The sequence below is a fragment of the Meleagris gallopavo genome, chromosome 1 (assembly GCF_000146605.3).
Source record: "Meleagris gallopavo isolate NT-WF06-2002-E0010 breed Aviagen turkey brand Nicholas breeding stock chromosome 1, Turkey_5.1, whole genome shotgun sequence".
In the NCBI taxonomy this organism is placed as follows: domain Eukaryota; kingdom Metazoa; phylum Chordata; class Aves; order Galliformes; family Phasianidae; genus Meleagris; species Meleagris gallopavo.
The window spans coordinates 101,620,546-101,637,347 of record NC_015011.2 but is presented as its reverse complement, the minus strand read 5'-3'; the positions used below and the strand labels follow the sequence as shown (position 1 = coordinate 101,637,347).

Below are 16,802 nucleotides of genomic sequence, written 5' to 3'. Positions count from 1 at the left end.
GTCTCTTTTCAGTGGTACGTGGAGACAGGACGAGGGGAAACGGACATAAGCTGCAGCATAGGAAGTTTTGCACGAATGTGCGTAAGAACTTCTTCACGGTGAGGGTGACGGAGCACTGGAACAGGCTGCCCAGGGAGGTTGTGGAGTCTCCTTCTCTGGAGATATTCAAGTCTCGCCTGGACGCCTACCTGTGCGACCTGGTGTAGGGAACCTGCTTTGGCAGGGGGGTTGGTCTCGATGGTCTCTAGAGGTCCCTTCCAACTCCTACAATTCTGTGATTCTGTGAACTGGAAAGCTACAGAAACTGTATTTCTGTACAATGCAACAGTTGCCTAATGAATACTTTTTTTTTTTTCCCCACTAGGAATGAATAAAATGGTTATCAATCATCTGGAGAAACTTTTTGTTACAAATGATGCTGCTACTATCTTGAGAGAGTTGGAGGTGAGTTCTCTTAGAATGGGTCACTGGGAGGAGACCTTCAGAGATGAGAATCCGACTGCTTGACCGCTTCAGGACTACACAAAAATTAGATCACGTTGTTGGGGACGTTATCCAAATGAGTCTTGAACACCAAAAGCCATGGGGCATTGACCACCCGTGCAGGAAGCCTATTGCATTGTGTGACCCTCGTGGTAAATTTCCTCCTGATGTTCAGTCGGAACCTCTTCAGTACAGCTTTGTGTCAGTGGTTGTAACCCAGTGTTCCTGTTAGCATGGGTCACTGGTTCTGAGCTCTAATAGGAATTTTATGTCACCCTCCCAGATTATGTATGCCATTTTGTGTTTACGTTTGTCATTGGATTTGAGTAAAGTAAATAGGTATATCCAGCATGAGATAAACTTTTCCATAAAGCAGCATCAAGCAGTTGCAGAAGATGCTTAGTAAATGACTACTTCTTTTCCTTCCAAACCATTGTATATTTAGAGAAGAGTATGCTTAGGCAATACGGTGTCTGGAAAACTCTGAATGAAATAGCCACTGTGTTAATCTCGTGGTGTTGGTGGTTGCCATCTTCTTCTGTTTGCTTAGAACGTGATAATTGGATGTATGAAGCTGGAGATACAACAGCACCTACTTCTAAGTAAACAAAAGAAAAAATTGTGGAAAGGCTGACATGACTTTTTTCTTTTGTTATCAAATGTGTGATAAAAATGATACTTCACTGAGTTCTACTTAGACAGAAATTCTAGAATAATTAGCAAGAAACTTTGTCAACTTTGTCAACTGTAAGAATAGTTTCTTCAAACCAGTATAGTTACTGGTGTTAGTGACAGTGATGTGCACCTTCTTTTAAAGGTCCAGCATCCTGCTGCAAAAATGCTTGTGATGGCTTCCCACATGCAAGAACAAGAAGTTGGAGATGGAACTAACTTTGTTCTTGTTTTTGCTGGAGTCCTTCTGGAGTTAGCAGAAGACCTTCTGAGGATGGGATTATCAGTCTCGGAGGCAAGTTCCATTGTTAAGACAGTTCATGTATCCTGAGTTCAGATTGCAGCTGGTCAGTGTTCTCGAGTCATAGTGCTGTGAATAGCACACTTCATCTGAATCAAGTTTTAGTTAGAAGTGTATTGATTGCTGCTTGTGATTCTCGTTTCCCTGGCAAACTTTTTCATCTGCATGTTTTAGTGGACTTTTGGAAGGAAACATAGGCAGTATGAATGCATAATGAGGTAAAGTAGTAAATATTTGCTGTTGTTGCACAGGTGATTGAAGGATATGAAAAAGCATGCAAGAAAGCTCTAGAAATTCTTCCAGATCTGGTGTGCTGTTCTGCAAAGAACCTTAGAGATGTTGATGAGGTGGCATCTTTGTTGCATACTTCAGTAATGAGCAAACAGTATGGCAATGAAAGTTTTCTGTCAAAGCTTATTGCTCAGGCCTGTGGTAAGTGCCTAACAACATATCCGTGCGTGCATCTGAAAAATGGAGTGCGTGTCCTTGTGGTTCTTCACGGCCTGTTTAGTTTACTAGGTTAAGTTAATGAAATACAGTAGCCTCTGAAATTAGTATAATGTTTCTCATGTTGAACTCTTGAGATGGTGGCTCAGAAGAGCCCTGTACTTCCTACTAAACGTAGAAATTGCTTACTACTTCTGCCTTTCTATCCATCTTCTGTAGTCTCTTTTGACATCAAGGGAATACATTACACTTCAGATAAGCTGTTTCTACTCTCAGCCACAGAACAATGGAAGCAAGACTGTAGTTGTATTGAGCTGTCGATTTCTCCTTTTAGACTTCAAAGTAAAACATGTAGGTTAAGTGCTTTCTATAAAATACCCTGGGCCAGGTTTCACTCAAACATAAGTTTCTAAATGGAGCTCATTCAGACTGTTGAGTTAAAGTAATGTTGCTTTCTGATTACTGCTACATTTTAAAAAGAATTTAAAAAGCAGGAAATATAACTGCCTTAAATTAATTAGGCAGTTCAAACCATAGAATTCTAGTATTTCAGGGAAAGCTCTAGGTATCGTGATCTTATTTTATTCATTAAGCAACACATTTTTTTCTCCTTTCAAACAGTTTCTATTCTGCCTGATTCTGGTCATTTCAATGTTGATAATATCAGAGTGTGCAAGATTGTGGTAAGTTGAAGATAGATTTACTGTAAGCTAAGAAGTTTAAGGAAAGAACATAATTTTTAGACCCTTCAACTTTTGAAAGTGCCTCTACTGTTCTAATCTCTGTTGTGCTGTGGCATGCATGATAAGCTTTGGAAATTGGTCTCCACATTCCTTGTTTACTGCTCAGTAGCTAACTTCAGAAATAGAAATTGTGAAATTTGCACTGAATCAGATAATTATCTACAGGGACTGCTGCTTTGTAGTAGAAGCGTAGAATCATTAAGGTAGGAAAAGACCTCTAAGATCACCCAGTCCAACCATTAGCCCTCCCCACCACGCCCACTGCCCACGTCCCTCAGTGCCACATCCACACGGCTCCTGAACACCTCCAGGGACGGTGACTGCACCACCTCCCTGGGCAGCCTGTGCCACTGCCTCACTGCTCTTGCTCAGAAGAAATTCTTCCTAATACCCAATCTGAATCTCCAGTGAATTCATGTGGATAGGCTGAGGTGCAGACTGGAAGAAATGCAGTGATATAATCTTAAGGTTTATTTCTAAGTGGGACTTTAGGCCTCAGTAGATTCTATAGAATGGGAGCACAGATTTTCCCCGTATTATTTTTTCTTAAGTCTTCTGTTTGTGTGACAGTGGAGATTGGTAGGTTCAAGTAAATGTAAGGGACTGCTTTTGGAAAGTGTAGTGCAGCTTTCTGACAGCAAATGAAATGAATAATGTGACTTTCCTTCTGTTCTATCTCTTTTCTACCAGGGTGCTGGTGTCTCTGCTTCATCAGTGCTACATGGCATGGTTTTTAAAAAGGAAACTGAAGGAGATGTTACTTCTGTCAAAGATGCAAAAATAGCTGTGTATTCCTGCCCTTTTGATGGTATGATAACTGAAACTAAGGTATGTAGAAGCTCAAAATAAATTATGTATCTACATATACTTATTTGTGGCTCTTAGCCTCTTATTTTTAGACTTATCTATAAATATTTTTGACACTTGGTGATTAAGATATATTTGTTAAGACTGAGTTCATTAGACTAAAAAAGTTCATAGAAAACTTCTGAGCCTAATTTTGCTATGTAAGGTTTTGGATGGTATGGGTGGGTCTTGGTTGTTTTTATTATTATTTTAACCCATTTAGCCTGGGAAGTGTCAGTGTGATTCAATAGGCACATTTGAGGTTTATGGATTGGTTGGGAGACAGACAGTGATTTGTCTAAAAGTTAGGGTTTTCATTTGACACTGAACTGATGTGTGTATGTGTTCTACTAGGGCACTGTACTTATAAAGAATGCTGAAGAGCTGATGAATTTCAGCAAGGGAGAAGAAAACCTAATGGATTTGCAAGTCAAAGCTATTGCTGATAGTGGTGCAAATGTAGTTGTAACAGGTGGCAAAGTGGCAGACATGGCACTTCATTATGCCAACAAATACAATCTTATGGTAGTCAGGTAAGTGCTAGAAGACGTAAGATATTTGCTCTGCCACATTTATGAAATGCACTTGGGATATTGTCTCTTGCCTCTCAGATTACTTACAATGCAGAGTACTGCAGGCAGTTTTTCTAGTAGGTAAAAACCTGAGATGCAGACAGGTGGTTTCCTAGCCTATGTTTCTTGACAGTATTTCACCTCTATGTAGTAACTAACTGGGTACTAATTAGTGTAGGTATGGTACTGTTACTCTCTTCTAAGGTCTTTTTTACAAATCAACTGATTTTTTTTTTTATTTAGAAAACAGATGTGTCCACAAATGTGTATGATTACCATAAGGGTTCTTCCTGGTCAGTTGTCTTGTGAAACCTTAGCAATGACAAGATGCATCTCTGTGCATCACTGTTATGTTGATGAATGGAAGAACTAATTCTTAATACTTCTCAGCTACTTCTTTGGATCTTAGATCTGCTTAAAATACATTCTGCAAAACATAAAGACAAATCACTTGATAGCACCTTTTATGTCTTACGTAGATAAGTTGCTGAAAACTTAACTTCATTGATGGTGTCTCAAAATTCTGAACTTCTGGAAGTAGTGAACTTCATGGAGCATGATACTGTCATTTCTTGCATGACAGGGGATTATTACAGAGGTGTTGTAAAAAATCAATTGAAGTATTATGCAGTAGGAGATCAGTAATTTCCATGTATTTGGTATTTGTTCTCAAACTATTAAAGTCATTATATAGAATCTCTTTTACTTGATGCAGTAAATTTTGATGGATGTCACTGTTAACAAAAAGTTAAGGGGAGAATATTTGCTCGTCTGTGTTAGCATTTGTTCTGGAAGGTTATAAATAACAAGACTGCTTTTGTTTTTGAAAGGTTGAACTCAAAATGGGATCTGAGAAGACTGTGCAAAACTGTTGGTGCGACAGCCCTACCCAGACTGGTATGGAATTTTCAAATGAGATGCAGGTAGGAGAGAGTTGTTGAGTCATCTCCTGACCTTTGTTTTCTTTCCAGACCCCCCCTACTCTAGAAGAAATGGGTCACTGCAATAGTGTGTATTTATCAGAGGTTGGAGATACGCAAGTTGTTGTGTTTAAGCACGGTATGTATGTTCTATAGAAATTGTAATGCTGTTGTTCTACAAGGATGGTACTCGTGTGTGTGTTTACATCTAACAAGTTAGTTCAGTAATGAGCATCTCTCTCTTAACAGAAAAGGAGGATGGTGCTATTTCTACTATACTCATTCGTGGATCTACAGACAATCTCATGGATGATATCGAGAGAGCAGTGGATGATGGCGTAAATACTTTCAAAGTGCTCACGAGGGTAAATACCCAGAATGTTTCTGTTACCAAAACTGAGCTATGGATCATTTGAGGCATGGTACCTGCCTCAAATTTGCTTTGGGCTCGTTTGTCACGAAGGCATTAACTGCCCCTTTCATTGTCAATTCAGGAGTGTTTTTGATAGGTTGAAAACGCTGTGTAGAGAAGACTGCTGCCAGTGTTCTCATGAATATGATGTATTTAAAAGCACTATTTGTACTGAATTCGCTTCTTCAGTCCTTGAAGATGCTCTTTGACCTCTTTATGTGTACCCCTTTTAACTCTCCTTGAAAACCAGAGAGGACAAAAGCCAGATGGCTTTTCTTGTCTCTGAAAAGTGGGGGGTTGCAAAGTAATTTTCTCATTCATGGGTCATAAGATACGCTTTCCCCACATACCATTACATTTTATAACTTACTTATAACTTACTTCTTCAGTGCTTTTTTTGTGATCAGTTTTTGTGGAGTAAATTTCCTTTTGAAGGAGAAAAGAAATGTTTGAAAATTTACTTGGAAGATAGCATGCAAAAAGAGTAAAAATCTAGACACTTACAGTCCTGCATTCATACATACTGAGTATGGGAACACCCATAAACTGTACATTTATGGCTGTCTGTAGTTATGGTTTATGTTGATAACTTTTCTGTTTAGAAGATTGGGAGTTCTTGAGTGAATGCTGGTTTACCAGAAGGTTTTTTAAATTCTTGGTTTTTTTTTCCTTCAAACAAAAAACAAAACTATTGTGATACCTCTTGATGTATTGAGCTTAGTTTTAAAGGATTTGTTTTGTGCTTATTGTTTACCAAATACTTAATAGAAAAAGTGAGGAAAAAAAAACACCCAGGAATTCAACCCTCAGCTTATGAGTAATTGAAATGACTTCTATGAAGAGAACAAAAAAACTGCACTATTATTTTTCTTGAAAGATATTTGGAAGGAATGATTAAATTCTGGTAAATGTCTCTTGATACAAGTGTTCTAAAAAATAAAATTCTGGAAGCTAAGAAATGAATGTGATGCTTTCTGTTTTGGTATGGTCTGTTCACAGGACAAACGTCTTGTTCCTGGAGGTGGTGCAACAGAGATTGAATTAGCCAAGCAAATCACATCTTATGGAGAGGTACAGCTGTTCTTTTGTTAATTTTTTTTCTTTCTTATATATATACATGCTATTAAACAAAAAATACATATATACATGTACCTACATGTAAATCAGTAGAAAAATGTAAAGGAAGTAAGTACCTTCCTTATATTACTGTTGTTGAAAATGCCTGCGTGGTGTTCACTTTAGACTTGTCCTGGGCTTGACCAATATGCCATCAAGAAGTTTGCTGAAGCATTTGAAGCCATTCCTCGAGCATTGGCAGAAAATTCTGGAGTAAAGGCAAATGAAGTCATATCCAAACTTTATGCTGTGCATCAGGAAGGCAACAAAAACGTTGGATTTGATATTGAGGTAAGTAGTTTCTCACATTACTCACTGCTCAGCAATACAAGGTTATATTTAAAAGTACTTCCATCAGTAGTACTGCATATTTATAAATGAACTGAAATCTTTGAAGCTTGGTGTTGCACATTCTACAATTAATGGGTTTTTTTATTCATCAGGCTATTAAACTGGGTACCACCTGTAGGAAGTAAAGCGAGATACTGAACTAACATGATAGATACAATAAATCTTTAGTGATTACTTTATCTTCCTGTAATGGAATAGAAATGAAGATTTTTCTGAAGAGATAAGAAAATGGTAACCTTGAAAACTTAATAACTTACTAGGTAGAAGCCTGTAAAAACTTAAAAGATTTTCCTCCTATTTGAAAGGCTGAAGCTGCTGCTGTGAAGGATATGTTAGAAGCTGGCATACTAGACACATACCTGGGAAAATCCTGGGGTATCAAGCTGGCCACAAACGCAGCAGTAACTGTCCTACGAGTCGATCAGGTAAGCTTAAAAATGCTTTGGGTGCTAAACTGAAACCTCTGCTTTAACTTAGTGTTCAGAACACTAATACAAAGTGTGAGAGTGTTGTGGGATTACAAGGCACATAGATCTGATGTTGGAAAACTTGGTTTGTTTAAACTTACTTTGAAAAAATGAGGAATTGGTTTCTTCAGGAGCTCATATTTTGGAATACGAGTGGAGATGTTTCAGCTACCAAATATTGCTGTTTCATGTTCCTTTAACATTTAGCAATTGATACTTATGCCCAGAAGGGAACCTTCTATAGGAACAAGGATTATCACAAGAAACCTTTTCCCATATACTATTCTTACATTAAAATCTCACTTCAGGAAAATGTTTATAATATTAATAGGTAAAAAAAAGTTTAAAAGTTTATTTCTTGTGTGGAATTCTAGCAAAAATGTATTTGCATGTAAAATTTCTGTAGATTATTATGGCAAAAACAGCAGGCGGTCCAAAAGTCCCTAAGCAACAAGGACATTGGGATAAGGATGACTGGAGAGATGAGCCTGACAAGTAGTATCAGTAAGCTCTGTCAGAGAAGCATCAGTGTGTTAAAGCATGTGTGAACATACTGACAATCACATGACAGATCTGCTTTTTTCTTGAGGGCATGTAACACTCCTGTCTTATGTGTGCTGACTTCTATTTCCATCTCATTTGTGCCACAGTGAACAAGCCTTACTCTTCAAACTAAACTTTCATTGAAGAGATGACGAGTACCGTTCTAGTTTTACCTGCCACTGGAACAAGTGCAGAAAATAAGCCTCTAACAAAGCATTGCTAGTGGGACTTGTGCTTTAAAGGGTGTATCTAGGCTGGAGTTCAGTAGCTCTGATAATTTTGCTTTGTGTGGAGGGCGACCTGTAAAGCAGTCACCACTTAGTTTATTTAAGCACTCATGCTTTATTAGACTAACTTATTTTGCATGCGTAAGTAAGGTAAAAGCACTTTGTATGTGAGGGCTCAGCTTCTGCCATTTTCAAGAAAAAAGATGTGTTTCAGTAAGATGGATAATAGTGATTGCGAGTTTAAGTTCAAAGCAAGGAAACTGCATAACCTAAGAAATGTTTTCAGTCAGCATCATAAGGATATAAATTAGAGGTGGGAGAAAAGCGAGTCTAACTTTTTTTTTCTTCTCTTTTTCTACTTTCTCGTCATCTTCAAGATCATAATGGCAAAACCAGCTGGTGGTCCTAAACCTCCATCAGGAAAAAAAGACTGGGATGAAGACCAAAATGATTGAACAATTTAACTGTACTACTTAATGACATGATTATGTGAGTTTTGTAATATTCCATTTGGGACCTGTCATGATGTTTTGGTCTCTTGCCTTTAAGTTATGAACTGTGTATCCAGTAGAGTTGCAGAACTTTGAATGAACACTTCAATAAACTTACTACTCCTAAACTGCTTGCTTTGATTTTATTTGAAATTATCATAATACAGTTCTTCCCTGCTAGGCCCAGCTGTGTCAAGCAGGGGGCAGCCCTAGCCTTGCCTCCCCTAAGAGCTGAGCCACCCCCTTGCCTCTGCAGCTTAGCTTGGTACAGGAGCTGAGTGAGACTGGCCATAAGCCTGCTGTAAGGAATACAACTGAAAGCACAGTCCATTCTCTTTGTACCTCATTGCAGTCCTTGCCCCTCTGTGTAAAAAGTTAACTGAGTTTTGAAATAATACAGCGGTTATGCTGTAGTCTGTACCTATGCTTTGTGTTGATACACACATCTCTTACATCCTCGCATTCAGAGGCTCTACGTGCTCAAAATGTCAGCCAGACAGTGGTGAAACGTATCTAGTAGCTTTACAGATAAATGAAGGTTAGCTGTTGAGAAGTATCAAGCACATACATGCTGATCACTGGAAATTTTTCACGCAGACGCAAAATTCGAAGTCCTCTGCTAAGTTTCCTTGGGGAAAGTAAATAACTTGTGTGCCCTAAAGTCCCTTGAAATTCAAACCACTTCAATATTTTTTTATTACTCTTGTCTGTACTTCACAGCCAGAAGGGAGTGGACAGCTAAATCAAGTTTGGAACTACTGCATGCCTAAATAAGGTTGCTGCACAGCAGCTATACCAGAGCTTGCCTTACAGTTGGTAGCTGGCATGGCTGAAAAACTCAGCAAGTTTTTGGAAGGATTGGCATACTGATTTCATCAGCTGCACAAGTGCTACTGCTGATGACTTCAAGGGTAACAAACACATGAGAGCACTCATTTTCTTAGGAAGGGTGTTGTGAAAAATGCACTGAATGTAAACAGCTGCTGGTTCCAGCACAAGGAGCCAGGACTTTATGTGAACCAGTGTAAAGCCAAGCCTGGGAGGGGACAAGCTTTCTTAATCCTCCAGAACCAAAGTGCTTAACACTAAGAGCTGTGATCACAGCCTTGTCAATATGCTGCAGTAAGGTGCTCATACCAGGGACTTCCGAGAGACTTTGCAAATTGAGGGCTCCACTGGAAATAAACCAACAACACAAAGACAGCCAATGCAGAATCTGTTGGCTCTAACACACCTAGAAAGTTCTGGAACACATACATACAGAAGTAAGAGGTAACTGTAGTTCAATACTAAAGCTGGTCTCTCTGAAATGAAAGAGCAGCAGATGCTTGTTTGTACCAGTGTAAGAATACTCAGTAGAAACATCAGGTTCTAATTTTGAAAAAAAAAAAAAAAGTTACTTTATTTATAAGTAGTGAAAACACTGGAAAAAGTATAAGTTAACCATGTGTCAGTGTGTATAAGATGCACAAAGTATACTCTTGCAGTTGCATACAGTAGCTCTAACATGTTAATATGATTTGCTTGTTCCAGCCTTCTTTTAGGGTGCTTAAGGTGGTTATAGACCAAGGAGACATCTTGGATGAGTTACAGCAGTCGCTCATAGAACAGAAGATAGGCTTGTGAGCTCAGCACTTTTGATGTAGACACAGCTTGTACATGGGTATCGCTGATGTGGAACCACTGTCCTTTTATTGGTTCAGTTTCTAAAGCTACAAAAGTAAGAATTTCAGAGCAAAAGTAGGGATTAATGCACTCAGTCCTGTTGCTGTTTGGCAATAAAACGTAATTCGTAAAATACAATTAATTATTTACCTTGAGGAGGATGTCCCTGAAGGACAAGATCAGAAAGATGGTTGTTCATATTTCTTATTTTAGCATAAGCAGTGTAGTGCCCAGACCTCATTGTTCCACTGTGTTCAACAACTCCATAGAGAGAGTATAATACTTTCGTATTCCCTTCAGCCACGTTCTAAAAAAGTGGGAATTAAAACATGTCAGTGTGGTACTGGCTTTTGAACTAGGCTAGAATATAATCTCTTCGCTTTGATTTGTTTGCCAATGAAAAGGAAGGTGGTCATCTGTGGTAGTACACCCAAATTAAGATAGCTTTGAAGTGCCACTTGCACTTGTCACAAAAAATAACCTGATAAGCATTCAACACAGATTTTGCTAAGCAGCAGAATTGTGAAAGCACATTAAAATATGAGAGAATGCAAATGTTATTTCATTACTTACTTTACATTTAACTGTACAGAAAGGAGCCATGTCTATCACTTCTGGAAACTTGATATGCCTGTTAACCTTCCGTAGGTTAAATCCAGCCTTAAACAGACAAAAAGTAGAAGGAAAATCCGTATTTTAAGTCTAGCATATTAAAACTATGCTTAATTACTAAATACTTCAGCTTAATTTTTTTAGCAATACAAATTAAATTTTACGTTAGACGAGATCGTAAGGAAGCAAAATTGTCTCTATTTTTCTCCCGTGCCCAGAGTGTTCTGGCATTACCTCCTTGCCCCTACAGGCTGCACAAGTTAACATGGCTCTTCAGCTCACTCTTACGGTAACTTAATGGTAGCAGGAGAGAACGAAATCAACTCAATGTACACTCTTCTAACTATGAAGACATCTCTTTCTTCTAGATACTGCAGTATGCCTGATGACCTAATTTTAGATTGTCAAAACTGATGGGAATTCTACTCCCACCTTATTCAAATAATCTTCCAGTATCAAACTGGAAAAACAGGGGAAAAGATGATAAATGTTATTTTCTTAATTGTATAATCACCCTTAATAATATCCTATACATTTGCATTTTCTCTGTGGAATCGCTTTTCATCTACAAAAAAAGTCACCTCCCTTATTTTATTTTTCAGTCTTGAACTGTTTTGACCAAAACTTATATGGTTTTAAATTGAAAAGAGACAACACTGTCTGCTATCCTCATCTATTCCCTCTTTTTCTTCTTTTCCTTTCAAATTTAAAGCCCTACATGTAAAGCTTTTCTAAGCCTATCCATTAAATTCTTTTAGTGAGGCATCCTGTTCTATCTGTACAGAAACAGAAGAGTTCATCAGCTGCTGTAGTAGCAGGGAACAGCGTTAACATGCTGCTTAATACAGTTTGCACTAGCAATAGTGAAGGAAAAAATTATTAAGCAAATAAACTCACAACAAGAAGTTGCTTAGACCCCTACTAGGAAGTTTTGCTTTTTTTTTTTTTCTTTTTTCCCCCTGACAAAACACACCCACCTCACCACCCCATGAGAAACAAAAAAAAGCCAATGAAACAAAAAACAACCACAACCTTGCATGTATCTGCCTCCCAAATACTGGAAGGAAGAACAACAACAGAAAAAAAAAAAAACACAAAACAAGATTAGAGATAAATGGAAATATGCTACCATCAGATTTAAGTTAAGCTAGTACAATAGCACAAAATCACAGAATGGCTTGGGTTGGAAAGGACCTCAAGTATCATGAAGCTCCAACTCCTGTACCGTAGGCAGGGCCACCAATCTAATCTAACACTACACCAGGCTGCCCAGGGCCCCATCCAACCTGGCCTTGAACACCTCCAGGGTGATATGATGTATACATATTAAAAATGCACATTTTTGAAATAAATACTGTTCATTACCTGTTGAAATCTCTTTAAGTGAAGAGTTAAAATTGGAGGAGCAAGAGAAATCAGCATTTGCTTTTTGGCATTAGTATAAACATGCTTTTCATCTGCAAGAGAGAAAAAACATTAGTGATTAATATGTAAATCCAAGCATTCAATTTTAGCATGATGAACTGTAAAACAGCTGCCATCATGCAGCTCTCAGATCACAGAATTACTAACTGCTTTTACTATGTCAGATCAGAGCTAGCACACGCAGGATGAATTCTTGCATGTTCTCTACAACTCTCATAATCTGAAACTGCATGCTGCTTTCACCGGTCTTTTGAGCAAACACCAACATGATCTCCCTATGACTGTTACAGAAATTCCACATCTGAGAGAAGAAAGAATAACCACTTAATTCATCCACATTACAAAGTTCTAGATTGAAATGAACCTCCTGAATTAAACCCACTCCTCTTTAACCATCTGTTCCAGTCCTGCAGTATTCTGTACCCAAGCTTGTGAGCACACTACTTTACTTGATTAATAACTTGTATCAGTCTACACAAACAAGGTTCTCACAACCTACACATCAAATACTATTCTACAGATCCAAGTCAGGTTTGAAGTTACACAAGAAGTTACACTCTTTTAAGAACACCCCCCTTCAACCCAAGCAGCAATCGGGACATTTGTTCATTTAAAAGATTAAAAAGTATATATAATCAATCATACTTTTTGTGTTCTTTGGTCCATAACGTCTTTGTGTACATACATCACACAGCAGTTTATTGTTCTCACTAAGTTTTTCATTACGGGTAAATTGATACAAACAGTGATGGATTGAGCCTTCTTCTGGGTTCAGGTCTTCCCTGCTAGCAAGAGTACAAAATGCCATTTCTGCATCTTCGGTTAATATTTCACATGTCTTGGCTGGAACAGTTTGAAGGTCATCTACGACGTTTATATCCGATTCAGCACTGGCACCCAAGTGTAGTTTTGAAAAGTCAGTAGCAAGCCCTTCATCGTCTTCATTTTCTTCATCTTCATCTTTCAAAGACAAGTCATCAAGGCCATTGACAAACTCTACAGGAGAATCTAAGTCTTCTGTGGGGGGATCCACTATAGACTCCTTTTCTACACATTCTTGCTCTGGCTTTCCTGTGCTTTCATGCATGCTTTGAACATCTGTACTATTTCCCTGTATATTTAAGTCATTTTGAGTTAAGTAGTCATCTCTGCAATCATTTGATGATTCCTCTTCCTGCTTCACATCAGGAATTTCAGAGTTAATTTCTGCCTCTCCTTCCTGGTCACATACTACATCTTTTTCTGACTCTTCAGTAGCACAGATATCTGTCAATTGAAGTACCTTTCCCTGGAGTTTTTGCTGGCGGCGCTGGCTCTGCAAATTGGCATACATAATTTATAAGCATAGAAAAAGCATAGAATCATTTAATTGCTCAGGATGGAAAAGACCTTTAAAGATCATCAACCACGACCTAACCATACTACCCTAACTAACAGCCTTCTGCTAAATCATGTCCCTGAGCACCACATTCAAATGGTTTTTAAACACATCCACGGATGGTGACTCAACCACCTCCCTGGTGAGCCTATTCCAGTGCTTAACCACCCGTTCTGTAAAGAAGTGTTTCCTGATATCCAACCTAAACTTCCAGAAGAGTAAGTTTAAATGATACTTAACATTTCTGACCATTTCTTTATGAAATTTCTTGCTGCACCACACATCTGGGTGAATAGGGAGAAAAATACCTACTAGTAAGTGATCTGATGTCAGTTTAACTAACACTGATTTTATCTTTGCTCAGATGTAACAACCCCCACTGCACTCTGTTGCATAGGATCAAGGAGATACAAAGGGAATTATTGTATTTTGAAGACACTTTCTTAAGCCTGTATTCTGAAGTTTTGTGACTATTTTACAACCAATGAGTGGAGAACCTGACACAAGCACGCTGCCCATCTGAAGTAGCATTAATTTCACATTCCCCTGGATACTAACTTATTCCTTCTACAACAGCTCTTAACAGAATGTATAATTTCTTCACAGCAATGCCCTATATAGAATTGGTCTTTTTTGTTGTGCATTTGATTGAGGAGAAATTCTAAGTTGTCCCCTCTTCCTCCACCTAAACTGAGGAAGCAAAAAAGAACTTGTTTTACCCCAAGTTTCAAGTGCTTCATTAGTAAAAATGAAATACTTATCAAAACCAACCTTGGCTTGTTTTTTGGCCTGTTTCTTTGCTTTCTTCTGAAGGTGCTTACTTGTACCAGGGGGCTCATCTCTCTGCTTAATATAATAATCATTGTTTTTATCATCTTCTTCCTCTTCAGACTCCTTTCCTTTATTTTTTTTAACATTTCTCTCATTTGTATTTTTTGTTTTCTGGTGGTAAAAAAAGAGAAAAGCCACAAAACAATCACAGAAGCAGATATGTTACTGTCCTGGATAACAAAACAGCATTCCAGAGAAAACTACAGGAATGTTAGTTGAGTTCTGAGCCCCAGACATAACATTTTAGTGATTAATATACAACCAACTCACTGACGCCAGCCACCCTAACGCTTAGAAGAGATGGATCTCACTCCAGGTGAAGCCCATGAGAAATGATGATTTGCAAAAGGAAACAGTATGAAAAAGTCAGTATATTAGACCCATATTCTGGACCCATAAAGGGACAACCTTTGCCTCTAATAGATGGAAATCTCATTAAATTCACTAAAGAGTAGCATTTCACACAAGTAGAGACATTTGCAGTTGAACTGCATGTCACACAATTTGCAGCATTACCATTTATTTGCTTCTGCTAAAACAAAATCTGTTCATTTGCACGATTCCTTTGGTTAAGGGGATTTCATTTCAATATGTATTCATTAGTTGAGCAGTGCTACATGGCAAATCTGAAATACTATACGTGCTGATTCTCAATTTGAAGCTCAAAGCAAATCAAGTATTCTGAGTGTCAATTTTTGAGAGCAGGCAAATCAAATAAGTATTCAGACACTATTCTAGCGATGCTTCTCAATTTTATTCAATATGCATTTAGATTATGAGAAGTATTATTGCACTGAGTGTAGAAAAATGGATGAAAAGTCAGAAAATAAATTGCTATTTATACTAAAAGTATACCAGTGGGCAACCATCACTGTCATGACATTTAGTTCATCAATGACAGCGAAGGCAAACTGGTAAACATTGTTCTTTGTAACTCAATTTTCCACTGTAGTGAGACAGCATTTGAATTTACCAGATTATTCCCTAAGCCAGTGTCTACACCAGAGGTATTAACTGACAATGCAGAAAGATCACCAATATACTATCACTGATTTTACAAAGGCAACTTAAGAGCCATTACTTACTGGAGTAAGTCTCATGAAAATCTTATTCTCTGCCTTTCTGAGGCAAGATCAGTATTTTAATATGCAAAGAGGCGTTTAGAAAGATGCATATATTAATTCCCAAATGAATATATAATATGTGCTTTCATATACAAAAAACAAAATTAAGCCAGGTGTCAAGCACATACAGGTCCTTACCTGATCATCTAGTACAGGAAGCGACAAATCAAGGAAAGATTCATGGACCAAGGATACCTTTAAATGAACATTTAAGAGTTCAATTTAAATTTTTGGATACAGCTGGCATGCTGTCAAATAAGCTTATCTGTATATATCTTTGTTGCATTCAATGTTGGGTTTTTTTCCCCCACTTATGCATACAAATGTAAAACATAGTCAATCTGTATTCACAAAGAGCTATCCACAATTAAATTCTACCAATCCTACAGAAGTAAGAAATACTTTCATTAGTCTTGGTTTTCTAGAGCATGAGAATACAGCCTAGGGCCTATGAGGTTCATTCTGAGATCTGCCAGGATAATCATCTAACCCACTCACTAATATCCATAATGATCCCATTTTCGGGGTGCCTCATCCCCACAGTGCCTTCTTCCTTAACTATTTTCCTAGGAACTCCATGGTAATTCCTACATGGGAAAGGGATTAGGAAAGCCCATTAATTGTCTAATGAAAAAGTAAAGAGAGACCTTCCTAGCATACTGCTGCTGGTAACAGAACAGAACAACTCATTCACTACAGTTTGCATCACTGGAAGGTATTTACCTGGAATCTGATAATAAATTATTTTGGTAGGTGCAGCTTGCTGCTGCTACCCTCTTTTTTTGGAACTCTTGGAAAGAAATGGAAGATTAACTCTGTAGGAATAAGGAAGACAGATTTCCAGCCAATCATGCGACTCATCAGCTCACAGATGTGTATTAACTGAAGAAAATCTCTCTAATTCCACTTATTTCTACAAAGTTACTTTGGGGTTCTTCTCAAAAGGACATAAAATCATGCACTAAGGCATTCAAAGCAGGTACTTTACTCACTGTTCTGCATTCCTCACACATAATCGCACTGGTTAATTCTCCACCAAAGATCCGATCTACAAAACTTTTTATTCCTTTCTTCTTTTCATATTCTGAGAATTGACAAAGTACACATTGCAGTTAACAATATTGCATATAATATACTGGCAACCCATTTAATTATGGCATACCAAATCCCCCAAAA

General features: G+C 37.9%; 2 protein-coding genes across 4 annotated transcripts in view; one reads left to right on the top strand and one right to left on the bottom strand.

The window, feature by feature from the left end:
• Window positions 1-8,719, top strand: part of CCT8 (chaperonin containing TCP1 subunit 8) — an 11,941-nt gene extending 3,222 nt beyond the window's left edge. Inside the window, exons 3-16 of one of the 2 annotated variants that reach the window (XM_010722497.2) lie at window positions 365-444; window positions 1,301-1,450; window positions 1,708-1,888; window positions 2,525-2,586; window positions 3,337-3,474; window positions 3,847-4,025; window positions 4,895-4,961; window positions 5,036-5,123; window positions 5,234-5,349; window positions 6,396-6,467; window positions 6,639-6,803; window positions 7,169-7,288; window positions 7,737-7,834; window positions 8,478-8,719. In XM_010722497.2, the coding sequence (XP_010720799.1) occupies window positions 365-444; window positions 1,301-1,450; window positions 1,708-1,888; window positions 2,525-2,586; window positions 3,337-3,474; window positions 3,847-4,025; window positions 4,895-4,961; window positions 5,036-5,123; window positions 5,234-5,349; window positions 6,396-6,467; window positions 6,639-6,803; window positions 7,169-7,288; window positions 7,737-7,829 (1,511 nt within the window). In that variant the 3' untranslated portion in view covers window positions 7,830-7,834; window positions 8,478-8,719. The remainder of the gene's footprint in view (window positions 1-364; window positions 445-1,300; window positions 1,451-1,707; window positions 1,889-2,524; window positions 2,587-3,336; window positions 3,475-3,846; window positions 4,026-4,894; window positions 4,962-5,035; window positions 5,124-5,233; window positions 5,350-6,395; window positions 6,468-6,638; window positions 6,804-7,168; window positions 7,289-7,736; window positions 7,835-8,477) is intronic. The other variant, XM_010722504.1, reaches the window with a different exon arrangement.
• USP16 (ubiquitin specific peptidase 16) overlaps window positions 8,629-16,802 on the bottom strand; it is a 20,676-nt gene continuing 12,502 nt past the window's right edge. For both annotated transcript variants that reach the window (XM_010722515.3, XM_019620456.2), the window contains exons 11-18: window positions 16,619-16,710; window positions 15,765-15,821; window positions 14,443-14,613; window positions 12,939-13,608; window positions 12,234-12,325; window positions 10,830-10,916; window positions 10,407-10,563; window positions 8,629-10,303 (exon numbers count right to left, since the gene is read on the bottom strand). In XM_010722515.3, the coding sequence (XP_010720817.1) occupies window positions 10,179-10,303; window positions 10,407-10,563; window positions 10,830-10,916; window positions 12,234-12,325; window positions 12,939-13,608; window positions 14,443-14,613; window positions 15,765-15,821; window positions 16,619-16,710 (1,451 nt within the window). In that variant the 3' untranslated portion in view covers window positions 8,629-10,178. The remainder of the gene's footprint in view (window positions 10,304-10,406; window positions 10,564-10,829; window positions 10,917-12,233; window positions 12,326-12,938; window positions 13,609-14,442; window positions 14,614-15,764; window positions 15,822-16,618; window positions 16,711-16,802) is intronic.